Genomic DNA, 15,378 nt, shown 5'->3' on the forward strand with positions numbered 1-15,378 from the left:
TATTCATCTGAAAGAAGAAAATCATATACACTTAGGATGCCTTGAGTAAATCATGGGCTAATTTTCATTTTTGGGTGAACTAACATTTTAAGCGTTAAAGCACACTTCGCTTTGGAACACATACTGAGATGTATTTCATGCAGGGCTTCATATTTCACTCGGTATTAGCTTACTCTAGACCACAGAAGCTCATAAACACCCTTCATTTGACAGCTGAAGCTACTGTCGATGGAGAGCAGACGGGGATGGCTGTGGGGAGGGCAGGGTCAATGGGTTATTAAGGTCTACAGAGTAACCAGAGCACAGCCAGCTGCAACTGAATGTGTGGTTTGTAGGCCAGTAAAACCTCTGAGCATCACGGTACATCCCATCTGCGAGAGGTTTCCATACGTATGCATCCATTTGGACTCTCAGTAGACCTTGAATTTACATGGAGATTTACCTGAAAGATTGATGCTGTGTGTGTAGTCTTGTAAGCCTATTTTTGAAGGATGTTTAAGTATAGTCCAAGCTGGTTTTCAGCAGGTCTCCAAGCCTGATTGAGCTGGTGTTCAGGTGATCGGCTGGCTGGTGGTCCAATCTGACCAGATGACACGTGTCTAAAGCCCCTTTAAAACCATGAAACCAGAACAGCTTGGTTGGTTTGGGCACGGTGATCATCCCCATCAGGCTACATCATTCGCTCTCTGCTTATCTCAGTGAGGCCACAATAATCCATGGTTCACAGGTTGCAGTTTGCAGTTTGTGTGGTTTTAACCTTTCAATTATTTTAAACCACTAGGCAACTCCACCCTCTTATCAAAGATTCCTACTAGCAATAGGCAATGTAAGGATATTTGTGATTTTGCTGACAATATAAAATTAAGCAAATTGGATTATTGTAAAGATTTAAATTCATTTTTATTTTATTTTGTAAACCCTTAATGACTAAAATCGAATCAGACACTGATTCACTGGCATTGTGGCTCCAAGGTTCATTGAAGTTTCTTTTTTGCAATTTCCAATATATATATTTCCAATATATATATAGTTCCCATTAAAGGGAACTTTGAACTGCGTCCTCAAGGGGTCACTATGGGAAATGCCTCATTGTGACCCGTGTCTGAAGCATACTGTACATCGAAAAACATCAACAACATGTTGGTTGGCAACAGCCCATGATGTAACGAACTGCGTCCTCAAGGGGTCGCTATGGGGAATGCCTCATTGTGACCGTGTCTGAAGCATACTGTACATCGAAAAACATCAACAACATGTTGGCCGGCGACAGCCCATGACGTAACTAACGGTGCAAAAATAGTATAACTAGGTGTTGGGAGAATGTCATCCTAGTCTTCGTCTTCATTGACTGTTTTGTTTGAAGCATACAGCGTTTAGGAGTGCATGTTTCTCGCCAGAGGCTTTGCTCTGATACCTGCAGTTCACACGGCTCGTCTGCTGTGTGTGGTGAAGAGCAAGCGTGTTAAGCTCAAGAGGGAGTTGGATGTGCTCTGCTGTGCTCATTGTGATGCAATTGCGGGACTACTGAGGGGGATGTGAGTATTTCACCATTTACCCAAGTTTGTAGATAGCATTTGCATGAGTGTGTTCGCCTCTTGCGAGAAAAGCGATGCATTAATGGCAGCAGTTTCATTTGCGCTTGATTTCTAGGGGTTGGGTGGAGCATGTATAGCTCCCGCAGGAGCTGAATTTATGTTGCGTGTTGTGTCGCAGTGATAAAATGGAAAGGACATGATGGGAAATTTCTCCCTATCAGTATAGTGTGGGTCTGTCTGCAGTTTTTTGACTGATGGTCATGTTATGTCCTTCTCAGATAACCACATTATGCTGCACTCTGGCTTGAAAAAAATGTAAATAAAAAATAAAATCTCATCCCACATCCACAGATTCCAGCATAGTAGTTATGCCAACATCGAGGGGATGCGTGAGAATGGTTATGAGAAGATGCCACCTGTTGAAGAGATGCTGCCCTGCTTTCGCTGCATGGGGGAGGCATATTCTGTTAAGACTTCCTCCTTGCCATGTAAGCCTTTTAGAATACATCTCGCTTAAATGGCAGAGCATACGCAGCAGCAGGTCAGGCTGTTCTGCTGAAAGACCTGGTCAAAGGCGAGGGACTTTCTCCCGATGAGGTAGCTGTGTTGCGCGGCACTACTGATTCCGCTCTCTGTGTTAATATTCAGGCCGCCTCTGCTATGGCAGGTCCATGGCAGTTATGGTGGTAATGAAGACTCATCGGTGGGTGGACCTGGCATATGTCGGGAAGAAAGAGAGGGTCTTTCTTCTCTATGCTCTGATGTCACCTTTCAAACTTTTCAATACCTCTGTCGAGGTGAAAGCATGCTCAGCGGACTTCAAATCCTTCATTATACGAAAGTCCAGGTCTGAGCCTGTACAAACCCAGGGGTCCGGGCCCGTCTCAATCTGAGGATCAGAAACGGGCACAGAAGGCTAGTGTCATGGCTCACGCCCCTCCCCTACCTGTGGTAGGGGTAGGAGGAATCGCAGGTCAAAGGGAGGTAGGCAAGATAAGAGATGTGATCCAATGTGATGTCAGTGCTTTCGTCCGGGTTAGAGTGATACTTGAGTGCCCACTAATTTCCCTCGGGAGGGTTTAACATCTGCCTTATCTTCCCCTTCCTAATTCCCCTCTGACCACCATCTCTTCACCTGACCGAGGTTAGGTAGGAACTTTCTGCATTAGTCTCCTATGCTGGACCTATGATGTTTGGTTGGTTCTATGGCTTCGTAGTAACACTTTCTGAAATCCTGTACGGTAAGGGTCACGCACTGAAGCATCGCTCCCCTCAGCATTGAGGGTTATTGTAAGCATGGTGCTTCCTGTCAAGCACTTGAGTTCTCTCCCCTTCTGTGGAGTTAAATTTCTCGCTCCGTGGGCTGTTCTCGTGGTAGTATTAGCAGTGCTTGAGAAAGCACTATTCCTTTGTTCAACTCTCATGTGAGAGTAGAGTTCTCTGTTTTCCCAGAGCAGCGGTAGGTAGAGCTCCCCTCTAGGTTGAGAGCTGGGTGTTTGCCCCCTCAGCTAGATATTTACTGTTAACCACTCCAGCATTTACACCTTAGATTGAGTTGGTGACTCTCGAACATATTGGTTTTGGAATAAACCATTCCATCTATGAGCTGCTCTTTCAGAGTGCCACGAGAGTCCCTTAGAACGGTATCCTAAAATCCAGGTTAAGTCTTGCACATTTTCTAAAATCCACACTGTGGTAAGTTCACACGTTAGAACTCTGCATTCTTTTCTAAAATCCTATATGGTGAGGGCTTCGCACAGTTGCTTTGTGCCCTTTCTTGAGCTGGTAAAAGCCCCTTTCATCTTGGGCGCCACTCCACCTATGTATCCTCAGGATACCTATTTAAAGGGGTGTTGCTACTAGGGATCTGTTGAGACAGTTCCTTCAGTTCCTAACTGGCCAAGACTTAGTATGATGCTAGGCTCTTGGTTGTACCCCTTTAAAGGAATCTATTCTTGATTCCAAGCCTTGAGCTCTACCTCAGGCCCAGGAGTCTGGCCCTAACAGGTAAGTTTGGGTATGTAGCCAAGCCGTAGTTGGTACTTAGTGCTCGCCATGGTTTTGGCCTGCACTCCCCTCAGCATGGTGGCGTGGGTATACTGTTCCCCATAGCAACACCTAGAAGACGCAGTTCGAAGTTCCCTTGAAAAGGAATGTCTCAGGTTTCTTATGTAACCATGGTTCCCTGAGTAGGGAACGAGACACTGCATCCTCTAGCTTCTTGCCATGCTTCTGACGCAAGCTTTAGAAAAAGAAGTGGATGACATGTTCTCCTGGTGCCTATTTATACTATAGTGGCACTGGTAGTGACATCATGGGCTGTCACGGGCCAACACGTTGTTGGTGTTTTTCAGTATATGTTTCTGACACGGGTCACGATGAGGCATTCCCAATAGCGACCCCTAGAGGAAGCAGTGTCTCGTTCCTTACACACGCATGGTTAACCATGGTTACATGAGTAACCTGAGATGTTTTCCAGCTACAATGTTTAGATATTTGAGGTTGGTATGATTTTTCTTCTCTCCATGCTCACGAAGAGCTTAAAATTGATTAAAAAAATACAGTTAAAATAATAACTGTTTTCTTTTTTAATTTAAATAAAAATGTTTATTCCTGTGTTGACAAAACTGAATTTCAGCAGCCATTACTCCAGTCTTTAGTCACGTGACCCTTCAGAAATCATTCTAATATGCTAATTTGATGCTTAATAAATATTTATTATTATTATTATCAGTGTTTAAAACAGCTGTGCTACGTAATATTTTGGGAAATCTGTGTATTTATTATTATTATTTTTTTTTTTAACATTGTATTTATTGATTTTTGAAGCATTTACGTAAAAAACAAACACAGGAAAATATATAAATAAAATACATAATTACAGCAATAATAATAATAAAATAATAGAAAATAAATAATAAATTAAATAAACGACAACATCTATACTATACAAGTGTCAAGACAATGGTACATTAATCATAACATGGTGAATGTTATATCTGGTTACACAGAAAATAAACTATTTGGTTCAGCTTCCTTCAAAAATTCTATAAAGGGGTTCCATACTTGGAAAAATTTTCCAGGTTTTCCTTTAACAATATATGTGAGTTTCTCCAGAGCCAAACAAGCAGACAATTCCTGTAACCATTGTTTAATATTAGGGATTTCTGTGTTTTTCCAATGACGAGCAACTACAAGTTTTGCTTGTAATAAACAGAGAGTTAACATTTTCTTACTAGAGTTAGTTAAAGTGCAAGCTACAGGGAAAATATTAAATATACAAAGTTTAGGACACTTGGGGATATTCTGTTTCACCACCAGTGACAAAAGGTCCAAAACCTTTTCCCAAAAAAGTTGAACTTGAGGGCACTTCCATAAGCAATGATATAAAGTTCCTATATCTAGGTTGCATTTTATACATTGATTGGGAATGTTGGGATTAAATTTATGAAGCAGTTCTGGAGTTATGTATACTCTCATAATCCACTTGTACTGCAGAAGTTTAAACCTGGTATTAATTGTCTGGGTTTGGGCCTTTAAGCAGATACTCTGCCATTCATCTTCAGTTATATTCTCATTTAAATCTTGACACCAAGCCAAACGCTTTTTCTCCGTGTTTTCTTTACAGTTAGTGGTATTTATTATTATTATTTTTTTTTTTTTTGATGACTACAAAGTTCAAAATGGCATATGTTTGAAATAGAAAACTACAATTATATATTATTTACTGTCACTTTCATCATTTTAATTAATAAAAGTATTAAAACAAAACAATAAACATACTTCCCCTAACTTTTGAACAGTAATGTATATTTACCAAATACATATATTATGTAGGCAAACATTTCTGTTTATCATGATGTATTTTTATACTGGTGTAAATAAATGGTGCATACTGTATATATATTTTCAATATAATTCTTCCTTTCATTTAGTAAAAAAAAACATGCCTTCAATGTTGCTAATTTTTTTTATTGTATTTTGGTTTTTGCATTAAAAATTTTACTTGAAATATGCTTTGGTTGAAATTAAGGTTCCTCTGGAATCAGATATGTTTTATATTGTCAAAAGGCTGAAAAATAGTGAGAGATAATTTCACCCAACCCAAGTTCCTGCTAACAATAGACCAAAACATGTTAAATGTGTTTGTTTTTCTTTGTTATTGCATAGTTAGCCGAGGTGGGACAAAATGCTCATAGACACCCTGCCACTCCCATAGTCCGACTGTTCAGGCTTGTTTTGCCTTTTGTAAAATATTCATCCCACAATCACAAACATGGTACCTGTCAAAGCAAGGTTTCTTCTCCACCAAGCATCCCTGAAACACTGCCATGTTTTCGTATCGTTCTGCTAAAAAATTTAATCAAATTCAAGAACTCTGTGTGATTAGATGCTTGTGTTTCCTACAACGGTAATTGCAGAGAATTCACCGCCTTTTCATTATGAGGTTTTCTAATGAGACCCAGACTTGTCTGGCCTTTAATTCATTGTGTCTGCTGGGAGGTTTGATGTGAAGCTGCCAATATATCCGCCAGAGACCTTAATTATGTTAAGTATTGTATGGTTTATGACAAAAACAGAACATCATAAACATGTGTTCCTTTGTTTACATTTGTTTACATACTAGGGAACCATAGGGGGCTAACTGTCACAAACATGATTTCCCAAACATGGCTTAAACTTAATCTTAAACTACAGTACATAAGAATTTCAATAGACAGTAACTCTTAAGCAGTCAAATCCAGGCCGGACTGTATCCAGGAAACTAGTGCTTTTGTGAAATATACATGTTTTTAACTGTGAAATAATGAGGGACCTTTAGTTTTGATTAACTTCTGTTGCTACACACTATGTTTTGTTTTATTTCTTACAGTTTTTCTCGATTGGTTTGGCTCATTTCTTGAAACCGAGATGACATTCTCAAAACCATAAGGTTCTTTGGCCAAAAAGTCTTACAGTTCTGCTCAACATTATAGCTCACTAGCAAAATCAAATATCTTTCCCCAAACTCTTCTTCCATGCTTCAAAAGCAGATTCCTTTCCCATATAAAAGGTCAGTACAGTCAAAATAGCACAGATTCTTCTCAATTGCCTTGGCACATGTGCATTCATTTAGTGCTTTTGTCAAAATAACCTGGATGGTTTAGCACAACACCATGGATCCCCTGCAAAAGCTCATATCTCTCCCAAAACAGTTTATCCATGTGTCAAAACTAAATATCCTTCTCATATAAATAGTAAATGCCCCCAAAATGCATTATACCTTTGGCATTGTTTAAGCACTGCAAGTCAAAATGCTTAGACGTTTTGTCACTGAGGCACAGGTCTAGCAACAGAATACCACTATGAATAAAACTAAAAGATTTTACAGTAAAATCAGCCTCCAATAAACCACTCATACTCAAGGAAACTGTAAACATTTTTATTCGTACAAAGAAATGTTAACATTAGAGAACATACTGTGAAAAGAAAACATATACAGGGTTCTGTAAATGTGAACAGTTATAAACACAAACAAAAAACAAAAAAAACTCTAGCCTACCATACTGTAAATAAAGTTTCAGAACTATAGTACAGTAATATTTTCAGTGGTCGCCATTGTCACCCTCTCTTTCCTGGCCACCATCCTCATCCTCCTGGCCATCGACGCGCTGCTCTCTGTTAGGCCATAAATTCTCATCCACATCGCAACGGATATTTTCTCTTGCGATGCAGCGAGGGAAGAAACGGCGTGAATGTCTCAACCATCCCCTACATTGATCCCCTGTGATGTCCTCACATGCAGCATCCATTGCATGCAGCAGGGCCCTCTGGTCTTGAGCCTGATGCTCATACACCCTCCACCGCCAAGCTGAAAAAAACTCCTCAATTGGATTTAGGAAAGGAGAGTAAGGTGGAAGAAACTCCATTAGCATCCGGGGATGGGTGGTGAACCAGGTTCTGATGCGTGGGCCACGGTGGAAGTTCACATTATCCCACACAATGACATAATGTGGTAGCTGAGGTCCTTCTTCACCTCTCTCATTTTCCGGGATCAGATCAGTATAAAGGTGGTCCAAAAAATTGAGGAGCTTTTGTGTATTGTAGGGCCCTAAACTGGGAATGTGTGTGGCCACACCTCTTTCTGATATAGCGGCACACATTGTTCACACTGCAAATGAAACTGACCCCGGGCCAAGCTCTGTCTATATACTTTTGGCAGCAGTCATAATCATAGACAACACCTGTCAGGTAACTAAACAAACTGTTTGATTGGTCATCTGAGATGTGGGAAACTGCTCCTTCGTTAGTTCTAATTTCACCTGATTGATTGTCAAGTACTGTCATAAATTTATCAAATGTTCCAAGAAATTCTTTCATGGTATTATATCTTTGACTAATTTTGACAGTTGAACAGACAATTGTGCATATGATGACTTACACAATGAAACCATGCTGATATGTTTTGGAGAGAGTAACCATTTCACTGAAAAATCAACTAATCAGTTTAGATCAGCAAGATCTATTTATTTGGAAAATGTGCTAAATGTGGGCTCATTGTGCTAACTGTAGCTACTTGTACATAATCATTTGAAAAAAAGCACAGAGTCACTTGAGACATGTACTAAAGCATTTGCAATTTGATAAAACCAATGAAAAATGACATTCTGTTGTGAACAATTGCAAGGTGGTTTGGAGATTTGTCCATGTTATTTTGAGAATGTCATCTCGGTTTCAAGAAATGAGCCAAACCAATCGAGAAAAACTGTAAGCCAAAGTGCATGACTTGATCTTTCACTAGCAATAAGTCATTCAATTCCATATAATCACTGAGGGATTATTTTTTTTGTGAGTGTTTCATGTTATCATTGTTTTTGTTGGCAGAATGAGGTCACCATGCTAAAGAACGAGGTGACACAACTGAAACAGCTTTTATTGACACATAAGGATTGTCCCATCACCACCATGCAGAAAGAGTCTCAAGGTTACCTCAGTGAGTACTATCATGCACCCACACGGCCAGAGGTGACATTATGTAATAACGGATATACACTATATTGTTTGTAGGACACACCCACTGATATAGATACTCCTGACATTTTTAAAATGTATGGAAGCTGCCACTCCTTGTTTATAGAGGAGGGCAAAAACTTTTCTCAGTCACTGACAAACCAGTTGCCTAGCAGTGTTTATGATGCAGAAATATTGTTTCCATTTTCACTTTGAAGTAAATGTCTTCAGGTGATGTACACTAACACTAAGTTTAAGTGTCTTCTTAAACTTCCAAATTCATCAATAATGAATGAAGTTGTGAATATTTAAATATTTATCTCAATGGAGTGTTTACTATTTTCACATTATTGTCCTGTCTTCTCAAAGAAAAAAAAAAGAAAAAAAATTTGATCTCGTAAATATTTTCTAAACTATATACGGACGGATGGATGGATGGATGGATGGAAGGGCAGATAGAAAGACATATGAATGGACAAATAGACGGATGGATGGACGGAGAGACAGATAGACAGACATGGATGGATGGATGAATGGATGGATGAACAGACAGATGGATGGATGGATGGATGGACGAATAGACAGACGGGTGGATGGATGGATGGACAGATAGACAGTGTATCTATGGATGGATGGACAGATAGACAGACTTATGGATGAATGGAAGGATGGATAAATCGATAGACACATCAGTAGCTGAATGCATGGATGGATGAATGGATGGATAAGGAATTGATGGATGGACAGACAGAGATATGGATGGATAAATGGATGAATGTACAAATGAATGAATGCATGAATGGGATGAATAGACAGATTGATGGGCAGGTAGACATATTGAGGGATGGACAGATAGACAGACTTGTGTGACCCTGGGCCACAAAACCAGTCATAAGGTTCAATTTCTTGAATTTAAGATTTATAAATCTTCTGAAAGCTGAATAAGTAAGCTTTCCATTGATATATGGTTTGTTAGGATAATACAGGTGCATCTCAATAAATTAGAATGTTGTGGAAAAGTTCATTTATTTCAGTAATTCAACTCAAATTGTGAAACTCATGTATTAAATAAATTCAGTGCACACAGTCTGAAGTAGTTTAAGTCTTTGGTTCCTTTAATTGTGATGATTTTAGCTCACATTTAACAAAAACCCACTGATTCAGTATATCAACAAATTAGAATATGGTAACATGCCAATCAGCTAATCAACTCAAAACACCTGCAAAGGTTTCCTGAGCCTCCAAAATGGTCTCTCAATTTGGTTCTCTAGGCTTAACAATCATGGGGAAAACTGCTGATCTGACATTTGTCCAGAAGACAATCATTGATACACTTCACAATGAGGGGAAGCCACAAACATTCATTGCCAAAGAAGCTGGCTGTTCACAGAGTGCTCTATCCAAGCATGTTAACAGAAAGTAAAGTGGAAGGAAAAGTGTAGAAGAAAAAGATGCACAACCAGCCGAGAGAACTGCAGCCTTATGAGAATTGTCAAGCAAAATCCATTCAAGAATTTGAGTGAACTTCACAAGGAATGGACTGAGGATGGAGTCAAGGCATCAAGAGCCACCACACACAGACGTGTCAAGGAATTTGCTGAACAACAGACAACGTCAGAGGCGTCTTACCTGAGCTAAGGTGAAGAAGAACGGGATGGTTTCCCAGTGGTCCAAAGTCTTCTTTTCAGATGAGAGCAAGTTTTGTATTTCATTTGGAAACCAAGGTCCTAGAGTCTGGAGGACGGGTGGAGAAGCTCATAGCCCAAGTTGCTTGAAGTCCAGTGTTAAGTTTTCACAGTCTGTGATGATTTGGGGTGCAATGTCATCTGCTGGTGTTGGTCCATTGTGTTTTTTGAAAACCAAAGTCACTGAACCCGTTTACCAAGAAATCTTGGAGCACTTCATGCTTCCTTCTGGTGACCAACTTTTTGAAGATGCTGATTTCATTTTCCAGCAGGATTTGGGACCTGCCCACACTGCCAAAAGCACCAAGAGGTGGTTAAATGACCGTGGTGTTGGTGTGCTTGACTGGCCAGCAAACTCACCAGACCTGAACCCCATCAATTCTCCATGGGGTTCAGGTCTGGTATTGTCCTGTATTGTCTGATATTGTTCTGTATTGTCAAGAGGAAAATAAGAAACAAGAGACCAAAAAATGCAAATGAGCTGAAGGCAACTGTCAAAGAAACCTGGGTTTCCACAACCTCAGAAGTGTCATAATCTGATCACCTCCATGCCACGCGAATTGAGGCAGTAATCAAAGCAAAAGGAGCCCCTACCATGTATTGAGTACAAGTACAATAAATGAAGATACATTCCAGAAGGCCAACAATTCAATATATATTTTTTTATTTGTTGTATGAAGTATTCTAATTTGTTGAGATAGTGAATTGGGTTTTTGTTGTTGAATGTGAGCCAAAATCATTCAATTAATCAATTAAAATAACCAAAGACTTAAACTACATCAGTCTGTGCGCATTGAATTTATTTAATACACGAGTTTCACAATTTGAGTTGAATTACCGAAATGAACTTTTCTGCGACATTCTAATTTATTGAGATGCACCTGTATTTGGCTGAGCTACAACTATTTGACAATCTGAATCGGAGGGTGCAAAAAAATCTAAATTCTGAGAAAATCACCTTTAACGTTGTCCAAATGAAGTTCTTAGCCATGCATTTTACTAATCAAAAATTTAGTTTTGATATATTTATAGGAGGAAATTTACTAAATATCTTCATGGAACGTGATCTTTACTTAATATCCTGATGATTTTTGGCATAAAAGATACATTTATAATTCTGACCAATACAATGTATTTTTGCCTATTGCTACAAATATACAGTGCTACTTATGACTGGTTTTGTGGTCCAGGGTCACATGTGGATGGATAAATGGACAGATAGACATATGAATGGATGCATGGATGGACAAACAGGCTAAAACGACAGGAAAGATGGACTGAGAGACATCTCAATGGATGCAACCAGACATCTTCATCTCTCCTATTGTCCCTCAGGTCCAGAGAGCAGTCCGGCAGGAAGTCCCACCCCTGTAACCCAGCAGCAAGTCATCCAGCACAATACCATAACCACCTCCAGCACAGCACCCAATCACCGCACAGATATTAACCCCATTCACTAGAGACTCCACCCCAGACGCCCCCACCATGCTGGACATCCTGACTGCAAATTCTGGACAGACACACACACCTCTGTTCCTCTGTGGCAGCTTATTCTTCTGTTTGTGATTTGTAAATGTAAACTGATTACAATTTTGCTTAGTTCTCTGTGTTTAATGTTTTCATTTGAATCTGCTTAAAAAAGGGAGTCTGCATAAATCATCAGGCACCATCTCACTTGTCAAGGACATCATTAATGGAAATGCAACTGTTACATCTGTTCCTGGATTGCTACTGGACCACTGCCTTTACAAATTACAGAATTCAGATAGCTGGATAGCTTTTGAAATGAATTTTCCATTGCCAAAAAGATGCTGTCCTTTGCTTTCTGTTTATTGATATAACAATTACTCTCACATTGCCCTTTTTATCAAATTCAAAAGGATAAATTAGGATGGTCAGTCTCCATTGGGAGTTCCTAATGAAAGTAACCTGAAGCAATATTGAATCTCTGACATGCTCAGCAATCTGATTGTCTTCACTTGCTCACTCGGACCAGAATCTAGATCAGATTAAGTTCAACCTATTAGCTCCTGTCATTTCAGATATAATTTCAGAAGTTATCTTCATAAAACAAAACAGCTTTCACTCCTAAGCTGGTACAGATCATGTCAATGGAATGCATTTATCAAGCTCACACAGGCGTCTGTGATCAAATGCCCTGCTGAACATGTGTGAGATTTCGGAGTATTCCCAGAGTGGCGAGATCACAGCTGCAATAGTGCTGCACCAGGAAGACATCTCACTTGGTGTTCGAACGTTTCAGAAGACACCCTCAGCTGTTTCATTTTAAGATGGTTTAACATCTGGTCAGATTTACCCCTGGTCCTCGTCTGTTTGCATATTACTTCTACTGGCAGTTCATTTCGGTATCTGTTTTGGATCAGCAAGTGGACTAAGTAATTTGCACATACTTCAGTACATTTTTATATATGTTTTGTGCTCATATGTTCCAACCACATTCAAAACACACCATCTTGAACCAGAATAATGCCATTGAAAACTTTTGGAAGCTTTTGCTTTACCGGAGGCTATGGAAAACGTCCACTGAAGCCAAATGCATAGTTAAATGCTACTTAAAATTAGCTTTCATTTTGGCTGGAAATATTGTTTATATCTTCCTCGGGCATTCTGACTGTGAGGTAAATTAAATTTAATAGGATTAAATGTAATAGGATATATTTTGATACATCCCAGTTCGTAGTCCTGGTTTGTTTGGTGCCTAGGAAATCATATGAGGCTTCCTTCTTGACATGGACCATGGTAAATTCTGCACTTGACTATAGTACTTCTATCAAAGGTTCTGGATGTTCAGGTGTTGATTTTGAAATTGATGATTTTGAGATACAGTCAGCAACTTACTGTAACGGGCCGTTCACCAAGAATGCATTTTCGCGTTTATAAAATGCAAAAGGTAGTTTGCAGTGCAATGCCATTTTGTTGGTTGTCTCAATCACAAAATCCTTTCAGTTCACTGGAATGTTTGCTTCTTAAAAAAATCTTACAATGCACACAAAACCAGGGCGCATTTATGTTTACTGTGTTCCCTTACCAGAAAATATATCCCATTTTCTGAACCGCCTCAACTTAGTACATATCATTACACAATAGAAGTTTTGATGGTGGCATTTTACAACCCAGAAACAGTGTCTCAATGTGTTATGAGCCAGGGTTCTTACCAGTGCCAGTACACTGATTCACAACCTAGGTAGCTGATTGAGACACTCCCAAATAAACGTCACGCAATGGAATGTGAAAATGCATTCTGTGTGAACTGCCCTAATAATAACATTCCAAGGTGAACTTTGTAAGGGTTGTGTGGGCAAGGTCCCATATACCTCATGAGAGTATGATCATGGACCGATGATCTATAATTTGGCCACTGTCACTTTAAGATATTGAGTCCTCAATACCTTAAAGACTGTGACACACCAAATGAACACTAATGAACTAGCGCAGAAGAAAGGCGACTGTTGTTGTCTTGCGTTGCATGTGTTTGGGCCAAAAAGTGGCTGCAAAGGCTATAACCAAAGGCCACCTAGTATGCACATTCTGTATAAGCGTGAAAGGAAATAACTTTCCATACCAGCAGGTGGCAGTAGTTGGCAACAGTGTTCAACATTCAAAAAGGGAAACCAAACTACAGATATTGCCATGAGATTGAGTTGGCCAATCAGAGTGATCTTTCTCACTGACTCCCTGAGACTAATTTAACATGCTTAATCAGCCAAAAAGCCATCGAATGAGTCCAACTAGTGGTGACTGAGTGGAACTGACGTTGGCAGACGGCCGACTGTTGGCTTGGTGTGTCACAGACTTTAGTCACATTTTCCTTGTATAATTGCAAGTAATGACACAATTTGGTCCACTTTTGTTTCTCCCCACTGCGAAAATATAGCAATTTACTATTTCTATGCAGGTACCGATCTAGACCGATCTAGATACTGCTTTCCAAATGTCACTATGTGCCTGAATATGTCTTAAATACTCACATAGGGAAGAATGTCAGTACTTAGTAATACCTTAATGTCATTGCATTTATTTTCAATTCAGATTCAACTTTAAGGCCTTGACATTGTTTAGCTTTTTTGTAAAGACTAATTACTGGTGTTTTTGACTCATTTTGGTGTTAATGGACTTTTCCACCTTCTTGAACCAAGGAGGCCTGTGATGAGAATGCAGGCTAGCTGAAATGTTGAAATGTTTCCCCTCTGGCGAAAAAGGGTCTTTTTTCCAGCAGCTAAGCTCAGAACTCTGTTTCACGTTTTTCACAGTTTGTAGAGGATTTTTCTTCCCTCCTAAATGGAACATATTGATTCCCTTCGCCTTTCCTTGCAGCACTGTGTTTGGAACAAGAGCGTGCAAAACGACCTTCAACATTGAGAGATGGAAATCTTGTAGCTGTCTATGCACTTTGACCTCTGCACAGCAGAGGATGGAATAGCCATATAGGAGACTCAGCGATTCTCAATTCCCACACCAGCGAGAGCCAGCCACTGTCAATCTATGGAGCAACGCAACTTGTACGGACCAATTGGACTGGGTTTTGAGCGGATGGCCTTTGAACCGAAAGTTTGGGTTTTGGCGGTGCTCCTGTACTGTAGCTTTAAGACTTTAAACTGTCCCTTTAAAGAAAACGTGTTTGTCACACTGTGAAATGGGTGACATCAAGGTGAACTGGAAACATGACTGTGCTTTCATTGTTGATTTTGTTGGACCTTATTGTGGTTTAGTTGTTTCCCAGCATAGTTCACATGGGAGAGTTCACCCAAAAAGGAATTCTTCTTAAAATTCTTCTGAAAAACACGAAAAGACATATTTTGAAAAACTTTTTAGAGTTTTGTCCATACAATGAAAGTCAATGGGGTCCAAACATTTCAAACTTTAAACTAAAATATATAAAATCACTGATTAAATACTGTATGGTGACACATCAGTAATAGCCAACCTCATTGGTTCTTGTGTGTCACATGATGTCAAAACACAAAAAAACAGTCAGTTTTGCTTTTACTGCTTTGTCTACATTTTTTATTTGTACTCTGTATAGATTAGTTGATCAACTGATTTAATTTGATTCGATTTGAGAGCGAATAACCACTTTGTCCATTGATCGTATCATTTAAAATGACTGGAATTGTTTGGATTACTTTTAAGCTGCCTTGATTTATTTT

General features: G+C 39.5%; 1 protein-coding gene across 3 annotated transcripts in view; it reads left to right on the forward strand.

The window, feature by feature from the left end:
• creb5b (cAMP responsive element binding protein 5b) overlaps nucleotides 1-13,857 on the forward strand; it is an 83,134-nt gene extending 69,277 nt beyond the window's left edge. For 2 of the 3 annotated variants that reach the window (XM_059567483.1, XM_059567484.1), the window contains 2 exons: nucleotides 8,400-8,508; nucleotides 11,546-13,857. In XM_059567483.1, coding sequence (XP_059423466.1) covers nucleotides 8,400-8,508; nucleotides 11,546-11,670 — 234 coding nt within the window. In that variant the 3' untranslated portion in view covers nucleotides 11,671-13,857. The other variant, XM_059567485.1, reaches the window with a different exon arrangement.
• Nucleotides 13,858-15,378: the final 1,521 nt, after the last annotated feature.

The sequence above is a fragment of the Carassius carassius genome, chromosome 15, assembly GCF_963082965.1.
Source record: "Carassius carassius chromosome 15, fCarCar2.1, whole genome shotgun sequence".
Classification (NCBI taxonomy): domain Eukaryota; kingdom Metazoa; phylum Chordata; class Actinopteri; order Cypriniformes; family Cyprinidae; genus Carassius; species Carassius carassius.